The sequence below is a fragment of the Bufo bufo genome, chromosome 6, assembly GCF_905171765.1.
Source record: "Bufo bufo chromosome 6, aBufBuf1.1, whole genome shotgun sequence".
NCBI lineage: Eukaryota > Metazoa > Chordata > Amphibia > Anura > Bufonidae > Bufo > Bufo bufo.
Window position 1 is genome coordinate 437567045 of NC_053394.1, and position 12130 is coordinate 437579174.

The 12130-nt window shown below is 45.1% G+C and overlaps 1 protein-coding gene across 4 annotated transcripts in view; it reads left to right on the top strand.

Moving 5' to 3' along the window:
* The window catches only part of LOC121003192 (sterile alpha motif domain-containing protein 9-like), a 31178-nt gene extending 24266 nt beyond the window's left edge, over positions 1 to 6912 (top strand). For all 4 annotated transcript variants that reach the window (XM_040434833.1, XM_040434832.1, XM_040434834.1 and 1 more), the window contains one exon: positions 1944 to 6912. In XM_040434833.1, the coding sequence (XP_040290767.1) occupies positions 1944 to 6778 (4835 nt within the window). In that variant the 3' untranslated portion in view covers positions 6779 to 6912. The remainder of the gene's footprint in view (positions 1 to 1943) is intronic.
* Positions 6913 to 12130: the final 5218 nt, after the last annotated feature.

Consider the following 12130-nt stretch of genomic DNA (forward strand, 5'->3'; position numbering starts at 1 on the left):
CAGCCTCAGATTCCAGAGTTTGTGGGTGGCTCAGGAATCCAGGCTTCGCAAATATTGATTTTTGAAAAATCTTTTTCTTGGTGAATTTTGTAAATTTAAGCCCAAACTAATTTATATGGCCAGAACCCCATTCCGGTAAATGTAGCAGAGAGGATTGTCGTAACCATGGAAATGATCAATGTGCAACGTGATGGAAAAATGAATCCAGCCAGTGATGGAAGCAATATAGACAATCACAATACATTAGTAAATGCCACTTTCTGAAGTGACACAACTCCTTTAAGTCCCTGAGGTATTATAGCGTGCAGCACTGAAAGCCAAAGTCAGAGAAGCCTCCCTAGGTCCCTGCGCAGCTTGCCAATCAGGAAGGGCAACAGCAGGGCTCTCCTCCATGAGGACATGCTGGGGGTTAAGGACAAGAGGAATGTTCTTCTACTGACCACAGTTCATTGGCTGCTCTAGCTCTGTACGAGGTACTACTACCCTCAGCCAGTCTGCATCCTGGACTACAATAGCACATGGAAGGGGTTGATCTTTCAGATCAAGTGCTGAAGCCGTACAGTGCCAGGCGGAAATGAAGGTTGGGTACAAGAAGCTGGCCGGGCACACATGATGGCACTGTACAATGCGTACGTGTTATTCCATTCTTCAGGCCACCCGGGAACATTCTTTCATTTTTTTAGGAGGTTCTAATTTTTCCAAACCAGGAAGGGGAGTGCCCCAGTATTTCTGGAGGTGATGACGCTCATGTTGTATCAGGGCAACATTTCCCTGGTGAAGTCCCCCCCAAACCGCAAGGAAGGGAAGGACCCAAAAAAGATGCAGGTTTTGTTCTAAAAGGGGGATGTGAAAGGACACCATTTATCACTGCCAAACCTGCAACGTGCATGAAGGATTGCTTCACAGCGTACCGCACATCCATGCAGTAATAATTTTTTGCTTCAAGTACCCTGTAATTATACCCCCTTATTACGCCCTGATACTTTATATATTTTTATATTATTATAATGTTATATATTATTAATTGTATATATTACATTCACAGCTTACCTATTCACTGTTCATCCTCCCCCACACATTCATTTCTGGAAAACACCTGTGGGGTCAAAGTGCTTACTACACCCCTCGATACATTCCTTGAGGTTGGTAGTTTCCAAAATGGGGTCACTTTTTGGGATTTCCACTGTAGGGGTACCTCAGGGTCTCTTCAAATGCGACATGTAGCCAAAGAACCATTCCAGCAAAATATGACACCTAAAAGCCATCTAGCGCTCCTTCCCTTCTGAGCCCTGCAGTGCGCCCATACAGCAGTGTACGACCACATAAACTGCAGAATTGGGGTAATAAATATTGACCTTGGCTTTGCTGTTAACCCTTGCTTCATTACAGGAAGAAAACTGATTAAAATGGAAATTCTGTAAAAAAAAAAAAAAAAAATATCATCTCCATTTTGCTTTAATTCTCCGACACCTAAAGGGTTAACAATGTTTCTAAAATCAGTTTTGAATAATGTGAGGGATGGGGTTTCTAAAACGGGGTAATTTTATGTGTGGTTTCCAATACATAAGTCTTTGAAATGTTTTTACATTTTAAAAAATAGTTTCTAAAATTCTAAGCCTTTTAACATCCTAAAAAAAAAAAAAAATGACATTTACAAAATGATGGCGACATAAAGTAGACATATGGGGAATGTTAAAAATTTAATTTTTTTTTTTCAAAATTTTCCATAAATTCAGGTTTTATTTATTTTATACAGAACAGCTACCCTCTCCTGTGAATATAGACACTGGGCTCCTCTCAGCGGGTGGTGGGATATCCACCGTTTCGGTGGCATGTTGCTCTCCAGCATTCCTGTGCACAGTGGGGTTGTTAGCGTTGGCAAGTGGCTCTTGTCTCCTTATCCTGTAGTTCGTACACTCAATACATCTCTGTGTTTCCTTTAGATTACAACACAAGGCCTCTGAATAAGTGGACCGAACAGCACGTCTCACACTGGCTCCAATCAATACCTATAAACCAGAAGTACATTGACAAACTTTATGAGGAAGAAGTCTCAGGGCCGGTGCTCAAAGAAATAGATGAAGAGTTCTTAAAGAATGTTGGAATGAAGCAAGGTCCCATCAAACTGCTGATCAAAAAGAGGAATGAGCTGGTATCCAAGGAGGAGGAGCAAAACTCATCACAAAGATCTGAAGGGGGCAAAAAATATCCAAAACCTGTGCATGAAATGGGAGCATCGAGTCAGTCATGTGAGGTTGCTTCTCAGCTGGAGGAAGTCAGGTCCCCTCGTTCACGTGAAGTCGCTTCTCCAGCCGAGGAAATAAAGTCACCTCGTTCACGTGAGGTTGCTCCTCAGCCTGAGGAAGTCAAGTCCCCTCATTCATGTGAGGTTGCTTCTGTGCCCAAGAAAGCAAAGTCCCCTGTAAATCCAGATATTGTGAGTCCTCCACAAAGGCTTCCCAAAGACAAGACACAATCCACACAGAGTCCTCAGAAGAGCAGTAAGCCTGACCAGACCACCCCCCTGCCTCAGTCCTCACAATTTGTGTCCTTTGCTACTTTTCGACCCTTTGATAAGGAAGTTGGAAATTTCAAGTATGTGAAGGGCCATGTCCTGCCTCCAGAATCTGGAGTAGAAGACCTCATCAAACCGTGTCATGAGTACAAGTCACTCAGTACTGCCTCTAAACTGGATCGAACCAGACTGCAAGCAAAATTTGCCTCGGAGGTGATCAGATTTGCTTCTGCTTGTATGAACGTGAGGTCGAATGGTACAATACATTTCGGGGTGATGGACAGCAAGGAAGACAAACTTTGTAGACATGGACACATAATGGGGATTCCGGTGGAGGACCAGGACTGGTATGTCGATGCACTGGACTACATTGAGAGGTGTTTCAATAAAACAGAACACGATGCAGCCAGAGCTTGTATTCGCACCCCGAAATTCATTGAGGTTGTAGATAAACAGTATGAAGATCAACGGTTTGTGGTGGAGGTGGACATAGTGCCTTATTCAGGGTCTGTGAAATTACGAGTCTTCCAAGCAAGTTTACCAAAGTTCATTGAGAAAAGCAACAAAGTAAATATGGAGAAAAAAATATATTACCGCAGAACTGGCGCAAAATCCGAGCCGGTACCCGAGGATGATGTGGTGATGTTCATCCAGGGTCTGCAGGAACTCGATTCAAGAAGAGAAAAAGCAGAAACTATAGCACCATGTGAGACAACAGCCCAGGAAAACCTCACAAAGAAAATAGACCTCCTCACTGGAGGTAAAGAATACATGGATGACACCATCTGGTACATACTGGTGACCAACAAGTGGGAACCTACCCAACTAGCAAATCTCAACTTCCTCATGCGCTTGAAGATTTTTTGTGTGTTTGACTTTGATGCAGACTCTGAAGAGTCAGGGCTGTGCTCCAGATACAAGGAACACCATGCCCGTAACATTCATTCCCTCACTGATTACTCCAATGACAGTGGGATGAGCCTAAGTGAACTGAGGAAGTCTCTGGGACTCTTTGATCAGACCAGCTGGATATTCTGCAACGGTAGAAACAATTTCCGAGGCGGTGACAAACCCTGTGATGAAAATACCTGGATTAAGAACAAGAAAAAATACATGACTGAAGCAATCTCTTTAATCTGTGGTAAGATTTTCCCAAGTGGGACCTTTGTGGTGGTGTTTTTGCTGATGTCTCCTGTGGAGAAGCCAATTGTGGACACTTTCCACAGCTTCTACTCCCAGATGCAAGGGATGGAAGACATCATTTGTATAGCAGAAAACAAGGAATATTATAGCAAATGGGCCAGCCTTGCCCAGCTATCATGTGACATGGAGACTCTGGAGCAGAGGAGCATTGTTGGATTACAGTTGAGTCACATTGATGCTACAGTGCAGAGTATGTTCCCTATCGGAAACTCTTATAGGAATCTGCCAGTGTCGTCCAAAGGTGTCTGTGTTCTTAAGAGGCCTGATGAAGAGAAAATGCACTCGCTGGAAATCCTGTGTGTGAATGAATGCTGTGATAAAAATCTCAATCGTCTGAGCAAAAAGGAGGTGAAGAACCTGGAGATGACATTCTATCGAGGAGGCAAGATGAGCTGGAAACATCTCTGGTTCGCAGAACATAAAAAATGTGGAGATTTTATTGAGCGCAGTGCATGCAACAAAGTCCAAAATATTCTCCATGGGATTCTGTATGAAAATACTGTACGACTTCCGGTCGCCCGCATAAAAATTTACCATCACCCTGGAAGCGGAGGGAGTACAGTCGCACGTCAAGTCATGTGGAAGAATAGGAATAATTTAAGATGCGCCATTGTGAGGTCATCGTACCTTTTCTCCACTGTTGGTCAGCATGCCGTAAAGCTCAGGGAGTATGAAGAGGACAGTCCCAACCAGTGTCTGCCTGTCCTGCTACTGGTAGAAGACTGTGAAGAAGACTACCTGGATGATCTGAGACATGAGCTGACAGAAGCCATGGTGACTAAGAAAATTGTTTATTCCAAGCCATGTTTCATTCTCATGAGTTGCAAACGATCAAATGTCCCAGAAGATTTTTTCAAAACCTCTGTGTCCGACACAGTTGTGATCACTCATAAGCTCAGCCTGGAGGAGAAGCGAGACTTCTCTATAAAAGCAAAGGAGCTGGAGAAGGACTTCCCCAGTTCAGAGTTCATAATCACCTTTGTCCTCATGAGCCATGAATTTAATGAACAGTATGTGAAGGACTTTGTGCAGAATGTCCTGCGAGGAATCGATCACTCGTCAGTCATCACGCGGCTCATGAGATACGTTGCACTGCTTAATTGCTATGTCCAGAATTCTTACATTTCTGCTTCACACTGTGAAGCCTTTCTCGGTTTTGGAGTCATGACCAAACAAGAGCACAAGGCGATACAAGAATGCAATTTCAAGAGTCACCTCTTCAAAAGCGAGCAAGCACGACTTCTGTTCATTGAGCTGAGGGAGCAGAACACTTGGATCAGCTCAATCCACTTCATTCATCCTCTGGTTGCCAAAGAAGTGTTGAACCAACTCTCAGAAATACATCCTCAGAGTGAAATAGCCAAAGATCTCCTGGAGGAGAAAGTTCTACTTCAGCATAGATTTGGTCAAGATGAATTCATAAAGTTTATTCGAGACTTGTTCTTACTGCGCTACCGGAAAAGTCGAGGTGACAGTGTGGACACGTTCTTCTCGCCTATGATTGAACACGTTTGCGAAGTGGAACAAAATACTGAGAAAGCCATTAAGCTCTTGAAAGCTGCATATCAGCGATTTGACAAGGATCCCTTCTTTGCTCAGCAGCTGGCCCGCTTACACTGCATGTATAAGAAGTTTGAGGAGGCTCGGAATTGGGCAGAGACGGCCAAGTCCCAGCTGCCACACAATTCCTTCATACTACACACAGAAGGTCAGGTCTACAGAATGTGGTTCAATGAGCTCTTTGACAAGAAGAGACACAACTTGACTCCAGAGTATGTCATTGAGTTGATAGAGCTCAGCCTTAAATCTATGGACTGTTTCAGAGCAGCCGAACAAGCTGCAAAATCTGAGTCGGATTGCATGAACGACTCGGCATACTTTGGGGAGATTGATGTTGGCTGCAGACTGTTATATCTGCTTTCATTACAGCCCGTGTTCTCCAAAAACACAGGCGCAGAGAATACAGAGCTCCTGAAATATCTTCTGACAGACCATATACCGGTGGAGATCGAGAAACTATGGTTTAAATTTCACAGCCGCTTAAAGGGACTCTACCAAACTATCTACAATGCACTGGAGTGGATTGCTGATGATGTGGGTTACTTCCAGTCAGAGAAAGTTGAAGATGGAGTAAAGCTGATCAAGACAGAGGAACATCTTCACAGTCCCAGGAAATGGCTGCTGAGGAAGACTAAAGAATTTGCAAAGTTTTTTAGCTCAGAGTTTTTGCTGTCGCACACAGACATCGATGTTAACAGTCAGCTGATCCGTAAGATGAGTATTTATAAGCTGGGAGGAGGAAGCACGGCCACCATCCTCTCCATCCTGTCGGATTCTAAAGATGAACGATCTAGTAAAAAGCTGGAGGAGATAATTAATCTATACCCGGAGGACATCGCCTGTCAGGGGCTCGATGATGCTGGTCTTGCCAACTATATAATGTCTCAAATTGCCCTGGGAAGTGTGTGCCCCGGATCTCCAAAACTGTTATCATTGCAGAAACTCCGTGAACTTGGCAAGAGGTTTCTATCCACCAGGAAGGTTTTTCCACCCAGTGTCTACCTGCTCACCTTCCTGCTCTACTGGCCAGACAGTAAAGTCGACAATAAACCAGATGTCAATAAAGACAATGTTTTGGCCAATGCCCTGAAGACGGCGAGGGGACTGCACGAGATAAGAATCAAGAACGTCCCAGTTCGGAAGAAAAGAACCAACGTGCTCTTCTTTCTGGGGAAGGGACACGGCCTTCAGAAGATCATTCACCGGAGCACCATTGAAAAGGAAATTGCAGGACCACTCAATGAAAAGCGCATGAAGTGGGACAATGACGACCTGACGAAGTTCAACAGCGTGCATCGGCTGCTGACAAATGTCCATGGCTGGACTGAGAATGGAAGGCTGTATGCAGAGGGACACTGCAAGAAAAACAAAATCGAGATCCTGTCACTCAACCCCTCGTCTGTGCCTCATGGCAGTGAGAATGTCACCTTCTATCTGGGCTTCACATTCATTGGCTTTGTAGCTTATAATATACAGCTGCAGATGGACAGCAAAGTGTGAGCCTTGCATGGAAGGTGCACAGGAGCCTGGAGCTGGAGAACAGGCTGGGGCCGCTATGTCTGTGGACTGGCCCCCGTGTGATAAATCTGTGTGTAAATAGCATTTTCATACATTCATAATAAAATGTTTTGTTTGTAGCATCGGAGATCTCACTTCTTTCAGGACAAACATTTACAGTGTTCGGCAGGGTTCACATGAGTATGATCTGGTCGGACTGTGGGTCGAATGATGAACAGCTTCCTGGTTAGGTCCTGATTTCCAATCGTAGTCTGAAACTGGCCTAATATCGCTGTCGTATCAATCCTTATACTCCAGTCACATCCAGAGCTGCAGTCACTAGTCTGCTGTTACATCATGTCCTATACTCCAGTCCCAACAAGAGCAGCAGTCACTCTTCTGATATTACATCATGTATATGCCAGTTATCTCCAGAGCTGAAATCACCATTCTGTTCCTCGTGACTTGTAAAATCGTGAAACTGCTCAGTGGGCAAAAAATACCCCCTCTGCTTCCCACTGTTTGTCGTCAGTATTACACACAAAAAAGGACAGATTCATTTAAATCCTTAGTGAGCAATCTGTCTTTATGTCCTGCTTATTCTAGTCATTTATAGTCCAGTCTTACATCACACAGCGCTTTTTAATCACCGTAAGGGCTCATGCGCACAAATGTATTTTCTTTCAGCTTCCGTTCAGTTTTTTTTTGCGGAACATATGTGGAACCATTCACTTCAATGGGGCTGTAGAAAATACAGAAGTTACTCCATGTGCATTCCATTTCCGTTTGTTCGCATGGCCGTTCCACAAAAAAGTAGTGCATGTCCTAATATTGTCCGCAAATCACGGTCCAAGGTCCCATTCAAGTCAGTGGTTCCGCAAAAAATACGGAACGCACACGGAACACATCCATATTTCATCAGTATTTTGCGGATCCATACTGTAGAAATGCTATGCCCAGCCCATATTGCTCATGTGTTTGGTGATTAATAAGTTACTGTTTCTGTATACGATCTGCAAAAAACGGATCAAATACGGAAACCAAATGGATATGTTTTGTGCAATAATGGAACGGAAGTGTTAAGGTTACCTGCACAATTGCTTGTAGAGGTTACTCGAAGAGGGGAAGGAGTCCAATGGCAGCGACACAGGAACAGAGGAGCGCGGAAACGGAATGGATGAATGATCCCGATATGCAGGAATGGCGGTGGCTCAATGGACCCGATAAGGTGCACGTGGTAGATGAGTGCCGAAGAACGAGGAAGGCAAGAGAGTAGTCAGGCAGTCCTGGGTCGGTACACGGGATGGCAGGTACAAGGATTCAGGATGAGGCTGGAGAGTAGTCAATGGAGGCAGAGTTCGGTACACGAGATGGCAGGTGCAAGGATTCAGGATGAGGCAGGAGAGTAGTCGATGGAGGCAGAGTTTGGTACACGAGTAGGTTAGCAGACAAATACTGAGAGGCTGAAGAAAGACCATGGCTGAGATACCTCAATAATCTGGCAAGGGAGGAAGTGACATGGTCTTCCTTAAATAGGGCGTACACAGATCTGATTGGTCAAACCAAAAGCAGGAACATTCAGGTCAAGGAGGTGGTTCAAAAAAGTAACAGAAACTGTCCAGGAAGCTCTGTGGTCTAGTGAGCAAGGCTACAGCCTAGGACGCCGGAGTCACCCGGTTCGATCCCTGACAGTACTCCCCCTCCTCCACGATGACCTCCGGGCATCTCAAAGATAGGCCTGTCGGGGTATTGCCGATGAAACTCACTGACCAGTCTGGGAGCGTGTACATTCTCCTTGGGTTCCCACGAGTCCTCATCAGGACCATAACCCTTCCAACAGATCAAATACTGCAGTTTTCTTCGACAAATTCTAGAGTCCAGGATCTTTTCTACAACGAACTCCTCTTCTCCATGCACCCTGACTGGTGGGGGTGGCATCAAAAAGCGATCAGGGAAAGTATTCTCGACAAATGGTTTGAAGAGTGAACAATGGAAGACCGGATGTATCTTGAGCGAATCCGGGAGTTTGAGTTTAAATGTGACATCATTAATTTGAGCCGAAATCTGATATGGTCCAATGTATCTTTGACCCAGTTTTTGAGAAGGGACTCTCAGCTTAATATTTTTTGTAGACAGCCACACTTTGTCCCCAATATGAAAAACTGGTGCTGGTCTACGGTGTTTGTCCGCAGCTTGTTTTTGGGCCTCGTGTAAATTCTCCATGATTTTTCCCCGTACCTCTTGCAGGTTAGTTAACCGTTCGGTTACTGCTGGGAGGGCCGTGGTGATTGGCAGATGGGGAATGAAGACTGGATGGAGGCCTGTGTTTGCGTAGAACGGGCTGAAAGAAGTCGAACTGTGTTCCGAGTTATTGTATGCAAATTCTGCAGTGGAGAGATGTTCCATCCAGTCATCTTGTAAATGGGTAATAAAACAGTGTAGATACTGTTCGAGGGTTTGATTAGTTCTTTCAGTCTGACCATTAGATTGTGGATGAAAAGCTGATGACAAATTTACTTTGATTCCAAGGGCAGAACAGAAGTTTTTCCAGAATTTGGACGTGAACTGTACCCCACGATCAGAGACCATGTTGTCTGGAATCCCGTGTAGCCGGAACACTTCACGGATCATGAGTTCTGCTGTCTGTTTTGCAGATGGTATTCCTTTGAAAGGTTTGAAGTGTGCCATCTTGGTAAGACGGTCTATGACAACAAGGATAGTGTTCATTCCTTGAGAAGGAGGTAAATCGACCACAAAGTCCATAGAGACTGAGCCCCAAGGGCGAGATGGAACCGGAAGTGGTTGTAATAATCCCAGAGGGGAAGAACGTGGCGTCTTGTAGTGCGCACAAGTCAAACATGAAGAAACATACCTTTTCACATCCCCTTTACAATTGGGCCACCAGAAGGAACGAGATAACAGTTCTTGAGTTTTTTTTATGCCCAAGTGACCGGCCAACTTGGAATCATGAGCCAGTTTAAGGACTTCAAGTCGAGCTATTTCGGGAACATATAGTTGATGATCAGGTTTGATCCAATAACCATCCTGGAAGTGAAGGTTAACCTCACTAGTGGGGTGGCTAAGAAAAGAGTCACTCTGATATCCGTCTTTAATTAGTTTCCATAAATCCTCCGAATGGGTGGCCCCCAAGAAGTTTCTTTCAGGCAGGATCGTGGTTTGATTCTTATTTTCTTGGGAGGAGTCAGAGAACATTCTGGACAGCGCGTCTGCTTTGCCGTTCTTAGAACCTGGACGGTAGGTAATAATAAAGTTAAAACGAGAAGCGTCAATTTTGACGTAAATTTGTTTTCCCTTAGTCCTAACAGAAGCACAAGTGGGGTATTCGCCCCTGTGAAGCTGGTCAGGACAGGCGGAATTTTTGCTGAATAAAATTCTGCATCATTAGTAATTAATTAGTTAATTAATTCCCCCCTCCTTATATAGGCTGCCCTCCATAGGGCTAGTTGCTTTTTTAACAAGTAATCATAACAGCATAGAGGGAGGGATATTTGTGTGCTGCTGTTAGGACTAAGGGAAAACAAATTTACGTCAAAATTGATGCTTCCCTTTCGTCCTAACCAGCAGCACAAGTGGGGAAGTAGCAAGGAACCTCACACAAATTTTGGGAGGGCTAAAGGACTTTCTACTAAGTAGTTAAACTATCCCACAGGAGTTAGAGAGCTGACCTATGGAAGAGCAGCATTTAACACAGACCGTCCAAAGGCAGTTCCCTCTGAACGCCTACTCTCTAGGCGGTAATGGGAAATAAAAGTGTTTTGCGTACTCCACGAGGCAGCAGCACAAATTTGCTCTAAAGGGATTAGTCTCCTTTCTGCATATGATGTAGAAACTGCCCTTGTAGAATGGGCAGATAAGAAGGATGGCGGTGGTAAGTCTTGGGACGTAAACGCCAGCTTAATAGCCTCTTTAATCCATCTGCTCAAGGTGGGCTTGGAAACCTTGAGCTCTCTGTTGTTCCCCGAATAAGCGATCAGCAGATTTTCTGATCTCCTGAACTCTTCAGTTCTGTTCAAGTATATTCTGAGGACCCTTAGAATGTCCAAGGAAAGTAATCTCTCCTCCTCAGGAGTGTTAGAAGTAGGAGAGAACATAGGCAGTGTTATCGTCTGATTGGTATTCACAAATGAAGGAACCTTTGGTAGAAAGGTAGGCAGAAATCTTAACAGGACCTTGTCCTGCAGAAACTTTAAATATGGTTCCGCTGCCCCCAGGGCCTGGAGCTCACCGACCCTTGGTTATGGCCAAGAGAAAGGTAACCTTGAGGGAAAGGTATTTTAAGTCTACCTGTTCCAAAGGCTCGAAGGGGGGGAGCACAACCCCCTTAAGATCACTGGCAGCTCCCACTCAGGGATTGGTCTCTGGATGCTGGGCCTAAGCCTCTGAGCACCTTTAAGGAACCTCTTGATTAGGGGGTCCTGAGAAATTGGTTTACCAAGGCATGCTGACAGGGCAGCAACGTGAGTTCTCAGTGTAGATGGGCTTAGACCCTTGTCTAGACCATCCTGCAGGAATTGAAGAATATCAGAGAGAGGAGGATCTGAGGAAACTACCTCTCTATTCGTGCAACATCGCATAAATATTTTGAATATGCGGGAATATTTCTGATTCGTAGAATCCGCTCTGGAGTGAGAGATGGTTCTCAGGACCTCCACCGAAAACCCTCTAGCTTCTAGAAGGGACCGGTCGGTCTCCAGGCTGTCAGACTGAGCCTCCTCAGATCTAGACAGGGACCTGTGTTCTGGTACACTAGGTTCTGTATTAGGGGAAGTCTCCAATAATTGCCCTGACTCATCTGCATGAGCTGGGTGAACCAAGACCTCTTTGGCCAGAATGGTATGATGGCTATCACTGAGGTCTGGTCTTTCTTGATCTTCATCAATACCCTTGGTATCATGGAAATTGGAGGGAATACATAGGCCAGCCTGAACCTCCATGTTATGGACAGAGCATCTATCGCTACCGGATTGTCCTCCTTGTACAAGGAGCAGAATTTTCTTACTTGGCGTTCAAACGAGTTGCCATCAAATCGATCTCGGGAGTCCCCCAGCATTGGACTATCCTGGAGAAGATGTTGTCGTTCAGGGACCATTCTCCCGGTACCGGAAGGCCCCGACTTAGACGATCTGCTACTATATTGAGATCCCCTCTGATGTGGACTGCCACTAGATGAGATACATTGCTCTCTGCCCAAGATAGAATTAATCCCACCTCCCTCAGGAGGGTCCGGGATCTCGTTCCTCCCTGTCTGTTTAGATAAGCAACCACAGTTGTGTTGTCGGTCCGTACTCTCACGGCTTGATTTTGGCTGAGAGGAGAGAAGTGATTGAGGGCTAA